The 22,663-nt window shown below is 34.1% G+C and overlaps 2 protein-coding genes across 2 annotated transcripts; one reads left to right on the forward strand and one right to left on the reverse strand.

Annotated features, from left to right (window-relative positions):
* Positions 1–974: 974 nt before the first annotated feature.
* Positions 975–4,677, forward strand: LOC108224960 (uncharacterized). The gene is made up of 8 exons (XM_017399734.2): positions 975–2,034; positions 2,117–2,249; positions 2,442–2,657; positions 2,862–3,017; positions 3,137–3,389; positions 3,553–3,956; positions 4,032–4,148; positions 4,255–4,677. The coding sequence occupies exons 1-8, from the start codon at positions 1,064–1,066 to the stop codon at positions 4,588–4,590; spliced, it is 2,586 nt and encodes an 861-aa protein (XP_017255223.1). The 5' UTR covers positions 975–1,063; the 3' UTR covers positions 4,591–4,677.
* A 667-nt stretch (positions 4,678–5,344) lies between these two features.
* LOC108193002 (DNA gyrase subunit B, chloroplastic/mitochondrial) lies at positions 5,345–21,890 on the reverse strand. Its single transcript, XM_017359558.2, has 21 exons — positions 21,627–21,890; positions 21,108–21,252; positions 20,211–20,291; positions 17,962–18,075; positions 17,057–17,113; positions 16,231–16,332; positions 14,975–15,125; positions 14,770–14,843; positions 13,819–13,929; positions 12,288–12,358; positions 11,891–12,032; positions 11,611–11,709; positions 11,161–11,289; positions 10,926–11,040; positions 10,285–10,352; positions 9,205–9,318; positions 9,019–9,135; positions 8,878–8,931; positions 6,663–6,768; positions 5,922–6,052; positions 5,345–5,825 (listed from the first exon to the last, which is right to left on the reverse strand). The coding sequence occupies exons 1-21, from the start codon at positions 21,755–21,757 to the stop codon at positions 5,757–5,759; spliced, it is 2,181 nt and encodes a 726-aa protein (XP_017215047.1). The 5' UTR covers positions 21,758–21,890; the 3' UTR covers positions 5,345–5,756.
* Positions 21,891–22,663: the final 773 nt, after the last annotated feature.

Here is a 22,663-nt window from a genome sequence, read left to right on the forward strand (position 1 = left end):
CCCTAATAAAATATATATATATATGGAAATGATGATTTTAAATCCTAAGAGACCTCGTTATAATATAAACCTACGTTAAAAGAACCAAAAATGAAGTGAACTTGAAGTGATTCCAAGGCCAGATGCATCTGTCATTAGCGAAACCGAGAAGCTAATGCTTGCAAGTATTGCATAGTACCCCCATCTTGTTCAGCTAACTGCTTTGGATTTTTGTGAACTTTTGGGTCCCGGCCTATACAGCAACTTCACGTAAACTACCACATATACTCCAAGTTGGCAAGTTATAAATACTCCCCGTGTCATACAGACTGATATGTAAATAGTATTTAGTTTTTCTTATAATATTTTTTCATTAACTATATGTAACATATGATATGTATGATAAAGTTACAAAATTGATCAAAAAAATTAGTCAAAAAAAAAAGTTACAAAATTGATCAATTTAACAAATTAGTTTGAGTGAGAGGGATTAAATGAATAATAATCAACTAACATTGTAGTTTTTTTTTTTTTTTTGAAACTAACTAACATTGTAGTTGATTGTTTGGTTAGTAATGTCGTATTTATAATATTAAATATTTTTCCGAGAAAGAATTTCGTTTTTTCGAATTGCTTGCTTTCCTATTTGTTTTAAATTTGGGATAAAAAATTTGAAACAGAATTTATTTTGACAGATGAAGTGCCTTGGACTTGAACGTACTGATTCCATTATCACGTCTAGATACATGCCTTTCTTCAGAAAATCTGTCCCGATACACCATGCAGCCACATATTACAAATCAGAGTTTGGCCACACTCATCAAGATTGCAATCTGTACATACAACTTAGAACCGCAGTTCAACTATTTATTTTAATTTAAAACACTTGGTTAAAATTTATTTATTGCTTAAATGCACATTTTATAAACTGTATAGTCTGTATCTGTATAAAAATTGCATCCACATTACCTCTGAAAATCTCGCGTTGTTTATTGTTTTGTCTTATAATGTTCAAAATTCAACATTGCAATTAAGGACACCATATAAATTGAGCATCAACCAATCCCTCTTCAAATACTAAAAAATGACAACCCTGAGAATCAGGAAGAAACACAACCACCATCTTAACAACCCCTTCACTTCAAACTCTAAATCACTTCCTTTTGTTCAAGGACCTCTTTTTCTCAACCGAACAGTCCCTTACCACCAGACCTTTCTTATAGGTGACAGTTTTCTGTTAACATGGGCTTCAAAAGATGGGGGGTCAATCTCAATTTCTCATCAATCTCAGCCCAGAAGATCTATTTGGGCTACTGTGCCAGGCCAGGCTTTTGTATCAGCAGCATTAGCTGAGACACAAGTGGATGAAAGCAGGGGATCATTTGTTATTAAGGACAGGAATATTCAACTGGTGTGTAATTGTCAAACTGTTGAAGATGTAAGAATGATCAATGAATTTAGTGAATGTTTTTATGCTAAAGATGGGGGCTTTTTATCTGGGGTTGATCAGAAAATGGAGTTCAAGAACATTGAGTATCCTGCTTTGTTGATAATGGGTAGGATTTTTAGTTTCAAGAAAAAGAAAAAGATGGTTGCTTTAAGTGAAATTCAAGAAAATTTGCACCTTTTGGATAAAGAACCCTCTAGTTCTGCAAGATATTGGCTTTTGTTTGATCAGAAAAATAGTAATCAGCTGGCGTTTCAGTTGAGACTTGGAAAATCTGTTTTTCGGGCTCAACAAAGAGTTTCGCCAAGAATTTATAAGGGTTTTACCTGGAGGCTGAGGCCGATTTGGAGACGTCGTAGGAAAAGAGGTTTTATTGCTGTTACATCAGCGGAAGAAGATGTTGTTGTGAAGACTGTAGAGCCTTTTGATCAGTTTAATAGAGTGTGTCTTACGTACTCAAGTGAAAAAAATGAAAGATTTTATGGTTTCGGGGAGCAATTCTCTCATATGAACTTTAAAGGGAAAAGGGTGCCTATTATAGTTCAAGAACAAGGAATTGGGAGAGGTGATCAACCAATTACATTTGCAGCTAATTTGATTAGCTACAGGTGAAATAAAATTACTCTTTAGACTACTTGTATGTGTTGTCTATTGTTATCTGAAATTGAAAGCATTTACTATTTATTGCAGGTCTGGCGGTGATTGGAGCACAACTTATGCTCCCTCTCCTTTATATATGACATCCAAGATGAGGTCACTTTATCTTGAGGGTTACGACTATTCAGTTTTTGATCTCACAAGGGATGATAGAGTTCAAATACAGGTAATAATTCTTGTATATATTAGTTCATACAGATTGAAGTCCATACAGATTGAAGAATATATTAGTTCTGCATAAACGAGGAAGTGTACATCCATTAAAGAGATAATACAGACAAAAAACAATCTATGTCAATATTTTGATTTACAGTCTAACATTTGTCTTTAGAATTATATATTAACTGCATGTGGGCAGATATATGGAGGTTCTGCTGAAGGTAGAATATTGAATGGGAACTCGCCCTGTGAGCTCATTGAATGTCTTACCGAATCTATAGGAAGGCCGCCCAAGCTTCCTGATTGGATTATATCAGGTCCTGTGGTGGGAATGCAAGGGGGAACAGCTACTGTACGCAATGTTTGGGAAGAACTGAACAGATACGAAGTACCCGTGTCAGCCTTTTGGTTGCAGGTAAATGATTTTTCTACCAAAGAGCACATTAGAATGTGAAAGTTGTGATATTTAGTCACTATAAAGATTACAGATCCTCGAATCTGAGAGGTAGTACCTTAAATTTTTTTCAAAATAAATATTTAAAGCTATATTGACAGTCCTAGGTGTTTATTCTTTCTCTTTCTCACAATGCATTCCTTCTCCTCAAATTCTGTTATGCAGGACTGGGTGGGGCAGAGAAAGACTGTGATTGGATCTCAACTTTGGTGGAATTGGGAAGTCGATGCTGAAAGGTATAGAGGATGGCAGAATCTAATTAAAGATCTAACTTCAGAGCATATCAAAGTGATGACATACTGCAACCCTTGTTTAGCTCCGGTACATATTTACAATACTTTAGAGCAAATCTATATCTTTAACCAGGATATTACGCCATTAATGGTGAAGATGTGAGATATTTAAACCGGGTGACATATATGAAGCTCTTGTACTAACAGATGGATGGAAAGGCCAATGTCAAGAGGAATCTTTTTGAGGAGGCGAAGAAGTTAGGGATACTAGTGAGAGACAGCCATGGAGAACCATATATGGTTCCAAACACGGCATTTGATGTGGGAATGTTGGATTTGACACACCCACACACAGCAAGTTGGTTCAAGCAGGTTTTACAAGAAATGATCAATGATGGAGTCAGTGGTTGGATGGCTGATTTTGGTGAAGGCCTACCAGTTGATGCCTGCCTTTATTCAGGTTTGACATGCATCCTTCTTTGAGTTTTCAGTTTTAGACAATTCTACCTGATCAGACTCGGATAATTTTACAGCTCTGCTCTGCACAGTACTGTTAAGCTTGTCAAAATAGAACTATAAGTTCAATAAACACCCATAAGTTCAATCTTTAACTTTTATGTTAGGTGAAGATCCTATCTCAGCTCATAATAGATACCCAGAAATGTGGGCCAAGCTGAACCGCGACTTTGTTGAAGAATGGAAAACTAAGCGTGCAGGTGTGGAGCATGAAGGCTCAGAGGAGGACTTGGTTTTCTTCATGAGAGCTGGTTTTAGGAACAGTCCTAAATGGGCTATGCTGTTTTGGGAAGGAGACCAAATGGTAAGTTGGCAGGCAAATGACGGGATAAAAAGTTCAGTTGTCGGGTTGCTGAGCAGTGGGATTTCAGGCTATGCTTATAATCACAGTGACATTGGAGGCTACTGTGCAGTTAAGCTGCCTTTCTGCTTGAATTATACAAGGAGCGAGGAGTTGCTGCTGCGGTGGATGGAGTTGAATGCCTTCACATCTGTATTCCGCACCCATGAAGTAAGTAAAAGACTACCATCTAAGATATACATAATACAATGTATAATGTCTTAACCAATGGCTTTTATTAACCAGGGGAACAAGCCATCTTCCAACAGCCAGTTTTACTCGAACCACAAAACTTTATCGCATTTTGCACGTTTGGCAAAAATGTACAAAGCTTGGAAGTTTTACAGGATTCAGCTAGTCAAGGTGATAACGATTTTTCATCTACTTCTGATTTGCAAATTCGCCATTGCCCGTTGATGATTTGATCTTTATCCTACATGTTATCATATTATCCTTGCTAATGTTTCAGGAAGCGTCTCAGAAAGGACTCCCTGTTTGTCGCCACCTATTTCTACACTACCCAGATGACGATTACGTGCATAGCTTGACTTATGAACAATTTCTTGTTGGCACAGAGATTCTAGTTGTGCCTGTTCTTGACAAAGGCAAGAAGAAGGTTAAGGCCTATTTTCCTATAGGAGAACAGTGTCCATGGAAACATATCTGGACAGGAAATCTGTACACAGAACAAGGCTCAAAAGCATGGATTGAAGCCCCTATCGACTACCCTGCTATCTTTGTTAAAGATGGCTCAGTCGTTGGAGACACCTTTCTAAAGAACTTGAAAGACTACAATATTCTGTAAAATTATTACCAAGAATTGTACAGATTTTAGCTGTTCAACTATGCTCATAAGCATGCTAAGTTATCAACTGTTTTATATACTTGAAAATTACTGAACTTATAATATCATAAAGAATAAAAAAAATCAAGCAAATAAAAGAAAATCATTGAACTCTGCCAATTAAAAGCTTACCTTTAATTGGGTATTTATGGAAGGACGCCTAGGAACTCTCCCATTAGAACAGGTGAGCGTTTAATTTCTTGTTACTCTGAGATGGTCTTAGTGTCGCGTACAAAATTCATTACTTATCTGACATTTGTATTGATTCGGATAGTTTTAAGGATATTCTCTCAGTAGGTCATGTCAATGATAATTTACATCAAGTTTGATAGCCCCGGTTTGAAGCCAAATATGGGTTTTACCGAAAAATATTTATTCATATAATAATTCAAAAACTGATTTAAAATTAAAAATAAACTTGAAACAAGCTTAAAATAAAAAAGTTATAGAAATATACCTTTTTGAAAGATACTAATTTTTCCTAATAAAAATCTATTTCACCATTCAAATAAATAAGTTATCAAGTTTTTTTTAATATATTTTTAATAACTCAATAAGTTGCATATAATTCAAAATTACTCAAACAAACAATTTAAACTGTTGCATTAAGTCACTATAAATTATAAATCTTTATTTTAAGTTTACAACTTTACCCAAACAAACAGGCTCCAGAAATGAATCCAGATGAATAACAGGCACAATTTGACAAAAAAAATTGTGAAAAAGTGAAGAAAGGGGTGGTTATATATAAAGCTATTCATCTATTAGAGTTCGTTCAAGTTTTTTCTATTGATACAGACCAACATTGTGGCATTCACCAACTAAACCGCCCTAAGGAATCAATTGAAATCTACCTGTAACACCAACTAAACCACCCCGATGACAAGTGAAAATCCATCATATAACAATTTTGTGATAAGCGAAGAACATCACTGAGCATAATAAATAAACCCCATCCCCGAATGGCATCAATGCCCAACTTGGTAGCAGTAAAGGCAAGTCGAACCAAAAACCTTCTGCTTACCATTGGAGAGCTTCTATTGGGGGTACATTCATGGTCAATACCCTGTACAAAGAACATCCTCTACATATGAATGTATACATTTGCTTCCAGCTGCATCCTGCATTCATATATCTAGTTGTTTGAAGTTCATCACACTTGCAGCATCCTTTATAAGTTGCTTTCGGACATCCACCTGGAAATGGCACATTTATCGTTTGTAGTCATAAAAAAAAGGTCCAAACAATGTAGCATTATACTGTAGTAATTTGACCGTCTACAATCTGCTTACCCGAGAACCCATGAGTGAGGAGAAGACAACATTGGCTTCAGCTGCATCGTCAACCACCAGTTGTTTTAGCAGTCTTGTCTCTGGATTTAGAGTTGTTTCCCATAGTTGTAAAGGCATCATCTCACCCAAACCTGAAATTCATTGATATTGCACATGTGTCATGAATATAGAGAAGTTGACGAAGGAACAATAATACGGTAAGAAGACTTGCAGGTTAAAAATCAAAAAATATATATATATAAAAGAGGTTGCAGCAACTCTCAAGTCCCAGACATAAAAGAGTGGCTTGTCATATCTGCCTGGTAGATTCATAAAGCTACTTGGGGGGCAGTTGGAGTTTGTCACACATCTAAATTGTCGAAAAACCTCTTAATCTAAGCATTTACTACCTACAAAAGCTTATTATTCTTAACTGCACAAGACTAGGTACAACTTAAAGACTATTTATTATTCTTTATATACTGCAGAGAATTGTTGGCAGCTGAAAGAACAAATGTCTCTAAGGTATGATCCTTAAACAATCAAGTCGCATTTAGGACATGCACGTTAAATATGTGCATTACTCAGTACATCATCATATTTTAAAATTATAATGCCCTCGTATATTTTCTTCATCAAGCTTATTTCAGCAACCTAGAAACTATGGGTGCATAAATATTGGAATATTGGATGGTGTCTAATGTTAGATCCCTCCAAAGTAATCGCCATTTAATTGTTCAGAAATGATATTCCCAATCTTACCTTTAAACCTCTGAATGTTGTATGATGCATTTGAAGGGAATTCACTCTGAAGTTTTACAAGTTCCGCTTCACTGTAGCAATAAAATGCTTGCTTCCCTCTTTCAACCTAATATATTCAGCAGAAAAAAGTTAAAGAAGTTAAATGTAAGGACCCATGGTTTCAGAACATAGGAACTGAAAAATTAATGAATAACATGCAGAGGATTGGAGACAATATAGAAAATATAGTGAATGTGTGTGTGTGTTTTACATGGCAGTTCTCGAATAACTACGATCATATCTGTAATTCATAACAAAAACATACCAATTACTCTGTCTATAAGCAATAGTTTGAAGCAAAATGATATAAAGTTAGCTTAGAACTTGACTGATTAAGTTCCTAAGCTTAATAATATAATTAACAAAAGACTAAAGACCACTTTGTATTAATGCAGTACAATCTTGACATGATCAGATCAGATGCTATGCAATTATTGTATTTACTAGTTCGTAGGCACACGTTGTCTTGTCATTTATCTTTAATAAATAAAATGATTATTATAATTATTAAAGTATATGAATTTAAAATCAAACAATATATTTTTGAAAAAACTTATATTACAGCAATAAGTTCATTATATGCTCTACACAAGTGAACTATATATGTTTAAAAAAACATAAAACCTAAATTATATGATAATGTTCTTTAACCTCATACTTAGATTACTTATTTTTGAAAGTACTTCCTGCATCCCAAATTAGATGAGCTTGTTGACTTTGGGCATGCATGTTTAAGTGCATAGACACAGGCCGGCTCTAAGGTTTTGGAGGCCTTAGGCAAAATACAAATTTGATGCCTCCAATATTTTTTTTGAATTCAATTTTTTATAATGTATGTTTGTATAAATTCTTAAATTGGATATTTTTTTATAACTATTTTTTGAATTATTAAGTAAGATAATGTGCGTAAATTTTAAGTATATATAATTTTCTAATATATAGAAAATTTTTACTTAAAAATATAAATAAAATGTTTGTATATAAATGATGAATATTACTTTTTTGAGTAACGCGGACATATTATTTATAAAATATCCATAGTTTAAATTCATAAAAATAATTTGGTTAAAAAAATCTCATGAACATATTAATTATATAATCGAAAATATTTAATAAAACATAGCATATTACAAATATTTAAATTTATGTTTACATTTTCTGTTAACAATTTTAATTTAGAGTTCAATAATATTAAATAGTAACTTTTTTAATCTTTATATCTATAAATATAAGTATACTGAAAAAATAATAATGAAATGTGATGTAATCAAAGAAATGAGTACTAAATACTACACTTTAAGTTATTTATGTTAAATATGAAATATCTTATAACTAGAATATTCCAAAGAATGTTAAAAAAGGTTAATAGGTAGAATATGTAGTAAATTTATTTTTATGTTTTCAAAATAAAATTATATATTTTTTCCTGGAAAAATAGGCATAATTTATTTAAAAAGTTAAAAAACTTGAAATTTTTTTACATTAATGTATAAAAATACTATAAATTTTGGGGCCTTGTAATCTTGGGGGCCTTAGGCCACGGCCTAATTCACCAAGCTGTTGCGCTGGCCCTGATCATAGACAGTACCGGCTCCAGGGGGAGCTGGCCTAGACCGGTGCCTAGGGCCTCATTATCTTAGGGGCCCTCTGTCCCTCTCTTTTTTTAACATTTTTTTTCACTGCTTGACAGTTGACACACACTTTAATGCACCTATTAAACATAGTTCTATATCTTTTTTCTATAATTTTCTCTTTCTGAATAAAAATTTAAACATTAAACTTTTATTCGGGGAAAAAAAATTAAGAAAAGTTATAGAACTATACTTTATAGGAGCGTTAAAGTGTGTTCCACGCTCCCATCCCCCAATGTTAAGAATTGAGAGGGACGGAAGGAGTAATATATAGCAATGTTTTAATATAAGTGTACTTAATTTCTGAAATCATAAAAGAAATTTTATTTTTTCTAAAATTTTCAATGAAACATTGGTCAACTTGACCACAAAAAAGTTGGGTGAAAAGTTAATACGTTGCTCATTTAAATTAAAAAAAATAAAAAAGTAGTATTTCATAGCAAGTGGTTATAATGAGAAATAAATAATGAAAATCTAAGAAAGGAAGTATCCATAACTCGCAAACATTATCAGATCAAATGCTATGTATTTATTGTATTGCATACCTTGTATAGGGGTGGAACACCAACATAAATGTAGCCTCCATCAAATAAAGCCCTCTGCAATCAGAGCTAACTGTCTAAATTATACTTTTATTTTTCACTTTAAGCCAATGTATGCAACACATGAACCACTCCTTTATGTACCTGGTATCTGTAAAAGAAGGTTAGCAACAATGTTCGAATGTGAGCTCCATCAACGTCAGCATCTGTTAAGATTATGATCTTATGATACCGCAGGGCCTCCTTGTTAAAATCCTCCCCCTGAAAAACAAACGAGTGAACAAATATGCCAGATAGTCCAAATAATAAAATAAAGTTTGATGGAATAACCTTCACTCCAAGTCCCAGACCAAGGATAAGATTTTGAATCTCCTCGTTCTTGTACATTGCTGCCTCATCTCTTCTTTCAACATTTAAAATCTTACCTCTTAAAGGAAGAACAGCCTGCATCAAAAGGCACAAGATTGTTCGTATACACAATCACATCATCAACTTTTCAGATGTTGTAAGATAATATTTGTAAATTGAAGTGAAAAGAGTATTAAGGTTCAAAACAATTCAATCAGTCTACATGACCACTAAATGCAGGGCGAGCTCTTCTAGAACATTGACGCGATGAAACAAACTTAAAGACACACGCCCATTTATGTTTAACATGCCAATTTTAATAAAGCAAAACATGGTCTTCATATGGCAGCTTATAATACACTAATAGGAACATTCTACTAGCTCAGGGTATTAATGAGAGAACTCCTGTTCTTACTGCTTCATATATCTATCTTTTGTATATCTACTATGCCTATAAAACATTGTAGAACTAGATTCTCCCAAAAAATTCCCTTTAACCAAATGAGATACATAGGCCCTGTTTGGAAATTAGAGGTTTGAGGCAAAATTAGAGGTTTGGGATGGTTCAGAGGTTTAACCACTAAAATCCGCTAATATAAGTATTTGGCAGTTAGCGGATTGAAATAGAGGTTTGGACCCAAAAAGCTAATTTTGAAAAAGCTACTTTGAGGAGCTTTTTGGGATAGAGGTTTTGGTTTGTGTCAGAAAAAGTTAATCAATCAGCTATTAACCAAACAATTTTACGAGAAACAGCTAATTCAATCCGCTAGTCAAAACATCTATTTCAATCCGCTAGTCAAAACATCTAATTCAATCCGCTAAGAGCTAACCGCTAACAGCTAATCCCCAAACAGGGCCATAATCCTATGGTACGACTTAACTTAAATCTCACAACACGATATACAATATCAATATGTGTTCCAGAACTGTTATGATCATATGACATACAGTAGTACTCTAATCATTAGCATGTATTAAAATAATTGCTAATGGGTATGAACAATGAATTATTATTATATTGGAACCATAAGTTTCCAACTAAGTCTCAAATTGAACTTTCACCTGAAAGCGCCTATCACGGCCTTGCTTTGTACTTCCACCAGCTGAATCTCCTTCAACTATGAAAATCTCTGCAAAATTTTCACATTATATCATGCATAATGATTACAAAAAGAAAGATTTATGGAACAATAACAGCGAAAATATAAGCATCACAAAATGAGTGAAGAGGTAAGACTGCAAACCATAAAAAGAGAAGAATCTCAATTATAAAACTTGGTCAAAGTTCAGGAAAAATTATAGATCACATCTCCTTATAAAATACAGCCCTAGGGAAGAGAATGTCCAAAGTTCATCGGGATCAAGAATACATTTAAACCCTATTGAATAATTATTTAAGGAGTTGTCATTGACAACACAGCCAAATTGCCTTTGTTCTACTCCACTTTGAATAGATATTAAGAAGCACTTGGAAACTATTTAGAGATGAACAAATTATTTAAAACAGTAACAAAACAACATTTCGTTACCAGAAAGCAGATTACATTTTCAAAATAAAACTGATATGACTTTAAAATATTAGCAGAGAGGAATTATACAAACTAAGACTTTGTCTACAAGGTAGCATCTATATATAAGTTTTATGTGACATAAAAACAGATGAGCAATCATTAACAAGTTTCTGAAGAGCAAATTAAACATACCAGAGTCTTCAGGGTTTGTGGAAGAACAATCAGCAAGCTTTCCAGGAAGAGATGAAGATCTCAAAACACTCTTTTGCCTCACTAATTCCCTTGCTCTCTTAGCCGCTAGAGCTGCCTAAAATGGCTCCCACCAAAAAAGAAAACTCATACTATACTAATTTGATTCACAAAGTTCACACCTATGTAGCCATATGTGATGCGTAGCAATGATAAAGTCGTCACTGTAACAATGTACCTTAAGAGCGTTAAGAGACTTCGAAAGGATTGAATCCAGTACATCTGGATGCAACTCCAAGTATTCAGTAAGATATTCCTGAATAAATTGGTCGACCAACTTCCGCACTTCCGGATTTCCCAACCTTGTCTTTGGAAATAGAAAACTTATGAGTGGATAATTTCCAGTATGAATGACAGATGACAATGCCAATTAAGTTATGTGCACCTAATCTCATGAATATAACTTTGTATACACATTAATTATTATGTAATATTTTCATCCGTACGGTTGGATTTGCAATAAAATTGTTGGAAATGCAAATTTTAGGAGCACTTAGGTAGAAAAATAATCTTCAGTGTCAGGTAGATCTCCTTTCCCATATATGTATATGTGTACAGACATGCCACTCCCATGTTAGAAACAAGTCATGGGTACCTCATCTCCAATAATATAATATAAAGTGTTTACCTTTGTTTGTCCTTCAAATTCTGGATTTGGGACTTTGACTGAGATCACACATGTTAACCCTTCTCTGACATGCTCACCACTTAAACTAATATCTTTCTCCTGTAAAGATACGTAAGGTTGTTAACAATAATCAAGAAGTGTAAAAGACAGGCAAAAGAAAAGAAGAAAAAAGGACAACTAAAACCTTGGCACAGTCAAATTCTGTATACCATAACAAAAGATAGAAAACTGAAGTTGACAACAAACTGATCCTATGATGAAAATTGAAAATTCAATGTACCTTTATTATCTTTGACTTTTTTCCCAGATTGTTTAAAGTTCTTGTTAGTGATGCTTTGACACCATCAATGTGGGTACCTCCATCAACCGTCCTAATGCTGTTAGCATATCCCAGCAATGTATCTGAGTATGCATCTGAACACCTGCATTAATAATATTAATAATAAAGGAAGAAACTGAACAATTTTTATTTTTTTTTTGCTAGATAAGAAACTGAACAATTGAAGTTTATTGATATAAAGAATCCAGCAATCTAACAAAATCATCAACTTCTGCTATATAATTTGATTGGAGGGAGGGAGGGGGGGGGGGGGGGGGGGGGCATATGAGTACAATAAAAACTCAGGAGAAGTCCAAAACATGTCCCGTTCCAGTAACAACAAAGATAAAAAGATTACCACTGCAGAGCTACATCGATTGAGATTCCATCTGCTGCTTTTCTGAAACCCAGGATGTCATGAAGTGGATTCTGGATCAGAAGAATAGCATCACTTCAAACATTGCAGAGAAATCAGATATCATCAATATAAAAGACAGCTTGTATGCTAGATGAACGTGTGATGTGGAAAAACTGAGATGAGGATGACACAAATGATAAATAAACAGGTGTGGCCGTGTGGGGTATTTTAAGTTGAAGGAGCCTAACCCTAATACATTGAAAGGACCATATTAGCTTCTACTTGAATCCCTAAAAAGAATGTGAAAATAAAGAGATGTACAAAAAAACATGTTTCTACCTGTGATTATTCATATATAGTTTCTACCTATAAATTTTTTGATCCTTTTGAGTTTCAAACTGAGAGTAGTTTAGATGGACAGACACATGTAGAACAATAGGTGATGACAGGAAATACTTTCTCTAGTATCCAGTGATGCATTGACGAGTCCGAATTTTACATATCAAAGTAAATAATAATCTGATTCTGTCAAGAAATGGGAAATTAATTGACGGGTAAAATCTACTATAGAGCACCCAACTTCTTATGACACTTAGTTGAGCTTCTTAAAAGGTAGGACAGAAGAATCAAGCCCTACTGGAAGTGGAAGGCTCTTTTTTTTAACCCTTAACTAGTTTTTTATAAATATTTTATTAATTATCTGAACATTGCTGCTACATAGCAAAATTGATAACATACAGTTACATAATGGCCTCTTGTTTTTGCAAACAATACAGCCATGGCAGCATATATTGCATTTTATCTCTAGAACCGGTAAGGGGGGGTGGCAATTTCGGGTAACAGGTCGTGTTCGTGTCAGCAATCGGGTCGATTTCGGGTCAAGCTAAAATCACTTAAAATTGAATAAAACTGAAAATTGAAGTTTTTTAGAAATTAAATTCTAATTTCGGGTCAATCGGGTGATTTTCGGGTTTTGTCTCAGTAAATCGGGTTGCGGGTTCGGGTTCAAGTCGGGTTCGGTTCGTGTCTGATATTGCCACCCGCCATATTTCAATTCATGTTGATTTAAGATAAACCATTAGAAACAATAATTACATGTTCCCTGGGCAAATTTGTTTCATTGTTTTAGTTGGCAATCTACTTTCCCTTTTTTTGTTTAACAAGTTTCAATGGTAGCTGTTGATTAATGGCAGACCAAAAAGGAAACCGAACTTTGACTAAAAATGGGGCCGAATCTAGATCACACATGTGGGCCACACCATGACAACAAGAATCAAATAGACTAAAAAACCAGTCTTTTAATTTACGAACCCTTCCCCAAAAGCACATGTGGACCACACCATGACAACAATAACCACATAAACCGGTAATTAAAATCTTTGAACCCTTTCCAACAAGTGTAAAGAGGGGCAGAGAAACAACATATCAGTGTTATCAACCTAATAATCTCCAGAGTCTGCCGTGATTAAAAAAAATCAGAACACAAAAATATAAAAACATCCCTAAGAGAGAAGGACAAATTCAGACATACCTTATCAGTATTTAGCCATCTCACATACTCAACTAACCCTCCTGCATAACAGTATGTGTGATGTTGGTTCTTCTCAACATCTACATCCTCTTTTAGGAGAGTGATCGTCAACTGCAAGAATATTATAAAGAAATATATAGGAAACTGCCCACATAAAGGCTTCATCACAGTTAAAAGTTATACTTTTCTGACAACAATGAGACATGCAAGCAATATAGCTTTGATCTATGTTGCTATAACTTGGATGAAGAGTGACAGACAACTGTTCAAGTCCTGGACTTGATAATTAATTTTCATGGTGAATTAAAACATTAACTTGACTACCAATGGCTGGTATCTGTGGGCCGGGGGGGGGGGGGGGGGGGGGGGGGTACAAAACAGAAGATTGAATCCTACATCTGAACCTAATTAACATGCTGGACCTTCACCTTCATGTTTCAGTCTAAACTCTAAAAGCACATCTAAGCTTAAATATTATATTTCCTTAATATGATGAACTTCGAGATTGCAAATTGAGTACATCATTTAAGTAACATTTTTAACCCAGGAAAAATGATGTGACTGTCCTGGGGTTCAAATTCCCCAATTTGGCAACATAGCATGTGTATAAAAATTCCTGCTAAGGATCGATTTACATTTCAACTAAAAACATAGAGGTCAAAAATGTTATTTAGCTTCTGTGCAGGTATATGGACCATCATGAAATACTATGCTTGTTCAAATATGTATCCTCTGCATGATTAGAATTATAAACTTGTGATTACAACAAATATATACATATTAGAATGGTTGTTTAAATTCATATCCTGAGAGCTAATTTAAAAGGGAATTAAAAAAAAGAACAGAATAGAAAGGAAAAACGTTCCATTTTTTGATATGGATAGTAGAGGTAGAAAATATTTTATTAATTATTAAACAAGCAAAACTCCAAGATAGTGAAAATGATATTACCTCCGGGTTTAGAAAAGCTAGTTCCCTGATTCTTCCCGCTATAGTATTGTAGTCAAATTGAATTTCAGTAAATACTGCAAAAAGGAAAAATACATCTAATAGAAGAATATAATAATTCAAGTGATGCAAATATAAACTCACAAAATATTCTCTGATCAGAATATGATTGCAAGCAATATAACAGGTATTGTATTCAAGAGTTGACCTTCTTTATCCGGCCAAAAATGTATGGTAGTCCCTTTTAAATCTTTTTTATCGGCTGGAAGCTCATCGGCTATTAGATTTGTGATGGGCTTCCCACGAGAATATGTCTGTTTATATAGCCATCCATCACGTGCTACAGTAACTTCTAGTGCCTGCAGACAAACACAATGCAGAATTAGATTATTACAATATACAATTCCTACATTAGCGGCCAGCACTTAAACAAAAACCAAATACATGCTTTGTAAGGTTACCAGGTACAGAATAATGATATTAACAGCCTCAGTAAGCGAATTGCATCATAGAATCTATTATAAATCAATATGAAAATCAAGAAAACTTCTTTTCACAGACTCATTAGGATGCTTTCTGCGCTTCTGAGATGATCAGTTTTAAAACATTAGAGTTCTGAAAAATATATGGATTTTTTTAAAACACAAAAAGTCAGTACTCCCTCCATCCCAAATTAGATGATCTTTTTGCGAAAAAAATTTATCCCAAAATAGTTGAGCTTCTCTCTTTTCAATGCATATTTATCAACAATCTTTCACCCTTACCCTTACTTGTTTATCATTTCCAATGTATAATCTAGCTAATACTATAGGAAGTCAAAATAATAAATATGGGTAGAGATGGAAAAAAAACTGTCATTCAATACTTCTTAATATGTGTGAAATGAGCAAAAGGCTCATCTAATTTGGGATGGAGGGAGTAATAATCAACAAATTTAGTGACTTCTCCAAGATGTTTTACTCTCCCGACTCTACTTCTAAGTGGGGTGCACTAGGTATGTTTTTTCAAAAGTCATCCAATATAAGAGAAAGTAGGTGTGTCCACCAACTTGGTCTATAACATCAGCGATAAATCACAGGATCATACTGTCAGCTACATAATGTATGCTAACTACAAAATAGAGAGTTATTTTTATTTAAAGAAGTGTGTCAATGTAAAAAGTAGACATTGATTACGGACTATTCTAGAGGGGAGAAGATGCTTGCAAGCCTCTTAAACAAATGAAAGGTTAACCAATAGTAACAAAAAGAATATAGATAAGGTCATGCTAATGAACTAAAACAATATATCTTAAATCTTGGAGTCATATAGATGAAAATGTGATTAACTTGAAGATAATAATAGTAGCAAAATAGGAACTGAACTCCTGAAAGTATGTCAAATCCTCAGAAGCTAAAATGTTGTGGAATATTATATTCAGGTTTAAAGGGTAAAAGGTAACATTATAAGATATTAGAAACCCACCTCAGACAATGCATTGACAACAGATAAGCCAACACCATGCAATCCACCAGAAACACTGTAACCGCTACTTGAACCACCAAATTTGCCACCAGCATGCAAGACCTGCACCAATTGGTATGCATATCAGGCAACTGCACCATTTTAGCATGAACTGTAATATGATTACTCATCAGTGAATGACTTGATATTGTTTTTAAGGGCAGAAACAATAATGTTTAATAAATTCAAAAAATAAATATAGTTTTTCCATATATGTTTGTTACACCCTCTTCATATGCTAGTAGTGTTCTGATAACGTACAACAACAAGACAGGTTTAATTAGTTTTGTCAAACATTTGGCTTCACAGTAAAGCGCTCGCAACAACACATTGCGAAAAAAGCAACCATGTTTTTTTAGAAAATGAGATGTCACGAATTTCTGTTCACTTATCGTGTATCGACTAGCATCAATATCCTTGCTTCATAATTTTTACTTTTGAGAATTAATCCCCATTCAAATATTTATATATGTAGCTATGAAACGACCAGGGCACCTTAACAGGTGCATCCCGATCCTTTCTGGACCGTGGTAAAAAGGAACTCTCCCTGAAACACTTAACATTCACCAGCTAAAAATCATCAAACAGAGAGAGAGAGAGCAGTATACCTCTCACAGATATCCTTAAATATAATTCGTAAAGGAAGAGGTTCCGAATATCTGAACTATTGCTGGTTGTATTTTAGTGCTTTTGATAAGCAATCAATTGTATCTGTTACTTGCCAAGTATAGCAACGACAAACAGTTAAACAACAAATCATATTACAAGTATGGGTGGAAAACATTACCGTCAAAACTGTCTCTAAAGAAGACTTCTTTGTGACAGGATGAATGTCAATAGGAATCTGAAAAGTAGCGAGTAAGGTAGTCAGTATAATGTAGACAGGGAAATTGTGAGATCATATATATTTTCGATTTAACTGGAACCAACAGATCACAATTAATCTGTTAGGAATATTTTAACATGCAACAAAAGGTACGTGCACAAGCTTATGTTTGGATTTCATGATACATGGCTAGTGTATATGATCTCATATAGCACTTTGCTTAATCCATAACACTTTCAGCGGGAAAGTGCAAAAGCTTATACTTATGCTTGGATTTCCGTAATACATAGATAGTGTTAGACTGAGGAGCATGTTCCCACAAGATTAGCATACTGTTCTAGGAGTTTCAGGCGTCCATAATCCAAAATAGAGAAGGACGGAGTATTGAAAAAATATACTTTCTATGTGAGCTAATAATGTTGGTTTAACACGAAATTGCAGAAAACCCAACATCTACAGATCATTGAATAAAGTTGCTAAATTCTTCATACAAAAAGCACAAAATGCTGCAGCCTGCAATATCATAATAAGATGAGTAATTTCAACTTGATAATGGTCACAGCTTCTGCCCAGCATGTAAGGCCATGTGCCTTCACAATCTGTTAAATCTACAACCAGTATGATAATGAACCATGAGCCACAAACAAATAGAGGCCTTTAGGTTGAATAACTAAAATAGTGTCATGGACTCGTGGAGATGAAGAGCAAATGGTAACTGTGGAGTTGTAGAACAAAGCATTAATTCAGGTCACACCAACACATATATATAACTTTGATTAACAAGTTTTAAATTGCAATTTCATGCAGGCAATCTTCAGAGCAACAAAATTGAATTTCCATCTGTCACAAAAGAAGATAACACCTACCCCACGTCCATTATCTGTGATGCTCACGGAATTATCAGCACGTAAAATGACGTCTACCTTTGAAGCAAATCCCGCTTGTGCTTCATCAACAGCATTATCCAGTATTTCATAAACCTAAGGAATCACAGTCAATTAGTCTTGAAGTTTATTTGTACTGAAACACTGGATCACATATGATAAAACTGAAAGTAAGAAATAAACTAGCTACATCATATGGGGTTCTAAAACATATGTGTTCTAAAACATTTTTAGATGAGCAGCTTCAGTTAACAAGAATACAACCACTTGGCACTATTAACTAGAGGAAAAATATGCAATAATGGAAGATTCAGTATTTTATATTGAGTTGAAAATCTACACTACATTGGGCTTTTCTTTGTTTGAATTGTTTCTCACCATATAAAGTATCAGCTACACTGATGAGTTAGTGCAACACATATTAAATAAATTTAGATTGCAGTTAAAAGCGCCCTGTTTGCAAGTACGGTTTTGCTGAAGTAATATTTTGGTTTAAAAGTACGGTTTTGCTAAAGTAATATTTTGGGATTAAAACACACTCAATCCATTTGTCTGGCTGTCCAGTGTCCGCCCCATTGTTGATTCCCACCTTGAACATATAGCAATCTAGCTTACTGCATCTGGATAGTACATTATTTGCATTACTACTTCATTGTTCACTAAAAGAGAGACTTAACATTTACAATTTACATTAAACACTATACTGTAAATTCAAGTAGAGAAAAAAAGAAAAATTGTCAAGAATAAAGTGGCTCTATAGCAAGTCATAAGAAATAAGGAGCTCATCATGATTGTAGAGTTGGGGGAGAGGAGGTATGATATAGAAACAAACCAGAAAACAAGAAAAAAGAGTTCTCGTTAATTTGATGTTCTCATACATAAATAAAGTATAGGAGAGGTTATAGCTCACAATCATACTTATAGCTAGTAATATACTAATACGAGAAATAGTGCTCCACTCTTATCCTAATTCATAAGCACATCGCCATGGCCCACGTGGGCTGTGGATAATTAAGCCATCTTATGGCCAGTGGCGGAGGCACATTGTGCCCTTCGGGGTCACGTGCCCCCCCTGGATTTTAAAAAAGATATATTTTTAATATAAAATTCATATATATGAAATTAAAAATATACAATTATAACTCTCATGTGCCTCCTAATTTCAAGATTTGATATCATAATTTTATTATTGTTAATATTTTTTTCACAAAAATTGAAAGGTAAAATGAGGGCTTCTCGTAAGGTTCATTCGCTCATTACAGTTTAAAAAAATTAAATGTGCCTCCTCCATCCCTAAGTTCTGGCTCCGCCACTGCTTATGGCGATCTACCTTTGTCTAAATTAAACATACTCCCTCTGTCCCCCCTCATTTCTTTACGTTACTTTTTGGCACGTTTTTTCACACTCATTTAAAGTATAATTCCATAATTTTTAAATTTTTTTTCTCTAAAGTAAAATTTGATGTTTAAACTTTTATTCAAAAAGAGAAATTTTTTAAAAAATATTATGAAACTATACTTTATCAGAGCCTCAAATTGCGTGCAAACAGTGAACGTAAACAACCACGGGGGACGGAGGGAGTATGTCTTATAGCTTAAGTTATAAATATGCTTGTCAAGGCCATTTCATATTGTCCACACTCCAATAAAAACTACCATATACGACGTCCTTTTTCACCATTTTCAATCATGCTTCAATTCTTCAAAGAATAACTGACACATGGCAAGAACACTATGCTCGAGGGATAGTGCCACTTAATACACTTGTTGAGAATATCTTCTTACTCACATCTTACATTTCAATTAATATGAAGAAGAAAAAGTGCCTGTTTGGCAACAAGTACTTCTGGCTTTTTCGATAAGAAGCCAGCTTCTAATTTTCTTGATCCGTTTGTGTAAAAAGTCAAGAGCACTTATAAAAAGCTGAGAATGCTAGCTTTTGTTTCAAGGCTTCTAATTCTTTCCCAAACAGTTTAATCACTTATAAGTCTTAATTTACTTCTCACTTCTAGTCCACTTCTTTACTTTAAGCAAAGAGTACTTTTTTTAAGTTTATGCAAACGGCCCCAAAGGATTCTCCAGTTCTCCCATCATAATATAATTTTTATAAAGAAAACAACACGACATTCTATATGAAAAGAACACTAAACTTATGAAGAAGAATCCATCAGGCAAATGAAAGATAATGATAAATTTGTTTTAGAATAGTCTACAGAAAAAGAAAATTGATACCAGATGGTGCAAACCACGAGGCCCAGTGCTCCCAATGTACATTCCTGGCCTTTTTCTGACCGGGTCTAAACCTTCTAAAACCTAAGAAGATAAAATCAATAACAAATCATATCATCTGAATAACATCTAAGCACCTAAATTGGCCATATTCAAAAGCAACACAAGGTAAATTTAAGGTGCGCTAATTATAACTCTTGAGTTGTTTAATAGGTAAATTGAAAGAGAGACACATATGTAATATCTATCTAACGCGACTCATACATATCTCAAATTGAAATAACACTGTTAAATTGATTTTTCATCATGGCCCTTGTCCAATATTTACTAGTTATGCATATATTACTACACACATATACACACTTGGATTTGGAATCCTAGCATTTCTCCGAGTGAAAAATTGATAGATGGGAGATGTTTTTCATGATTTAGCAATATATGTTCCCGATAATGAATTAAAAGAACCATAAATCAGGATAATATCATTTTCCACCTGTATGTATTTTGCAATGATTGCACCAACGATTTTAGTAAAAGTTCAAAGATATCACAACCATCACAAGGACTAACCTTGTGACCAATTATCAGACAAACTTTACAGCAACTTGATAAGCTCAATGTTATCTTTGCTAGAATAATTTCCATGAACTTTAATTCTATAGCAATATTTGATAAAAGAATAAACTATAGCATATATCGTTTAGCTGTAGTTAAACTCTTTCACCTTTGCCTCTATTTTAACTGGTTACTATTATGTCACAATCAGTTGAGCTACATTATTTAAGCATTATCCCTTCATGTCATATCTAAACACTACATATCAATACGTATAGAGTCCACAATCTCGACACACAAGATTTATATCTTCCTATTCCAAAAAGCATTTAGCACAAAATTCACCTGAATCTGCTCAGAACCATAAGCCTTTGAGCTAGCACTTTCCTTAACTGCATCCATTGCAACTCTGGATGACATAAAAGTCCTCCTAGTCTCTGCATTTCGGACAAAAACACTTCCAGACACTGCTATTGGCGGAAAAGTCACCCTGAATAAGATTAGACATAATCAACCAGATTACAACCCTAAACGACCCTACATACTCGCCTATATAAAAAAAAAAAAAAAAAAAAAAAAAAAAACAGAATCACTCCTTGTTATGTAGAGCATCAGGTTCTATTACCCAAAACCTATATTGTTTAGGTGAGAGAGGGAGGGAGAGAGAGAGAGAGAGACTATTAGCAGCGAGAATCAATTGTATATATTGTTTCTCAACTTGTGCAGAACTATTATTCTCACTCTCACTATTCTCAATTCTTCTCAGTAGAGAACGACGCTATGTATGTGTGATAATGTAAACGAATGAGAAACAGAAAAATGCAAACGCTGGAATTAAATACACACACAAACACAAAAAAGTACCTGGAAGTGAGAAGAACAGGGGAAGGAGAAAAGGAGGAACAGACAGAGAAGATACGAGAGGCAGAGACAGCCATTAAACGAGATCTGAGGATACTAGTATACAGAGAGCTAGGCTTCAGAAGAAGCGCCATCAATTCATATGGAGGAGACTAGCACTTGAATTTGAGTGCCGGGAAGTTGTATTTGATTTTTCTCAATTAGAACAAGATAAGAAAATTTTATACGAGAGGGAGATATGCACCTAAAACCCTCTTTCACTGGGCTATTTTTTATTTTTTTTATTTTTTTTTTTTTTTTACAATGCAGCCTTATATGCCTTACAACTTAGTATCTGTTCTAATAATTATCGGGGTGAGCCAGAGTCGAACCCGGGTGCCCCGGGTCAACAGAGGATAAACCCACCACTGGGCTATCCAATCGTGCTCACTGGGCTATATTTTTAATTTTCCCTCCTGGTTATTAAACCCTACATCGGGAATTTTGGGGATGGGCTTTTTTAGTTGGGTTATTTGGGGGGTATGGTTATGTGAGCATATATCAGGGCCTGATGAATTAAGTTTTAAAGGTTAGATAATTCTTCGTTGCATTGAAGAGATTGAGATTACTTGCGGGTTTTATACATAAAAGATCCATTATTTTTTGGTAAGAAGTATGAAATAATGATCTCCGTCTCTTTCAAGAATTTATATATACTAGCCTTAAACCCGTGCAAAGCACGGGCGGCTATATAATTTTAAACTAATTATTAATTATTATATAATAGTAATATATATATATATATATATATATATATATATATATTAATGATAGTAAATTTATTTATTTTATTTTTTAACTAATTATAAATTATATTTAAAAGAATAACGATGGAGTTTTTATCTTGTAGTATATCAAACTGTTTAGAGATGTAAGATTATGAGAACTCTATGTGTAGCAGACTTTTAGTTATAAAGTGAATACCAAACCAACATGACCAAACCAAAAATTTGTACGACGACAAATTATAGCCATGTTGGCTTATTATAGTATAGTATAGA

This window comes from Daucus carota, chromosome 6, assembly GCF_001625215.2.
Source record: "Daucus carota subsp. sativus chromosome 6, DH1 v3.0, whole genome shotgun sequence".
In the NCBI taxonomy this organism is placed as follows: domain Eukaryota; kingdom Viridiplantae; phylum Streptophyta; class Magnoliopsida; order Apiales; family Apiaceae; genus Daucus; species Daucus carota.

Excerpts from the sequence above, each read along its gene's own strand:
- LOC108193002 (XM_017359558.2), bottom strand. The coding sequence starts at position 21,757 with ATGGCGCTTCTTCTGAAGCCTAGCTCTCTGTATACTAGTATCCTCAGA. Across the intron at positions 9,319-10,284 it reads GCCGTGATAGGCGCTTTCAG|GCTGTTCTTCCTTTAAGAGG; the intron begins GTGAAAGTTCAA and ends CTTTTGATGCAG. Across the intron at positions 8,932-9,018 it reads CCTTCTTTTACAGATACCAG|AGGGCTTTATTTGATGGAGG; the intron begins GTACATAAAGGA and ends CTCTGATTGCAG.
- LOC108224960 (XM_017399734.2), top strand. The coding sequence starts at position 1,064 with ATGACAACCCTGAGAATCAGGAAGAAACACAACCACCATCTTAACAAC. Across the intron at positions 2,658-2,861 it reads TGTCAGCCTTTTGGTTGCAG|GACTGGGTGGGGCAGAGAAA; the intron begins GTAAATGATTTT and ends TCTGTTATGCAG. Across the intron at positions 3,390-3,552 it reads TGATGCCTGCCTTTATTCAG|GTGAAGATCCTATCTCAGCT; the intron begins GTTTGACATGCA and ends CTTTTATGTTAG.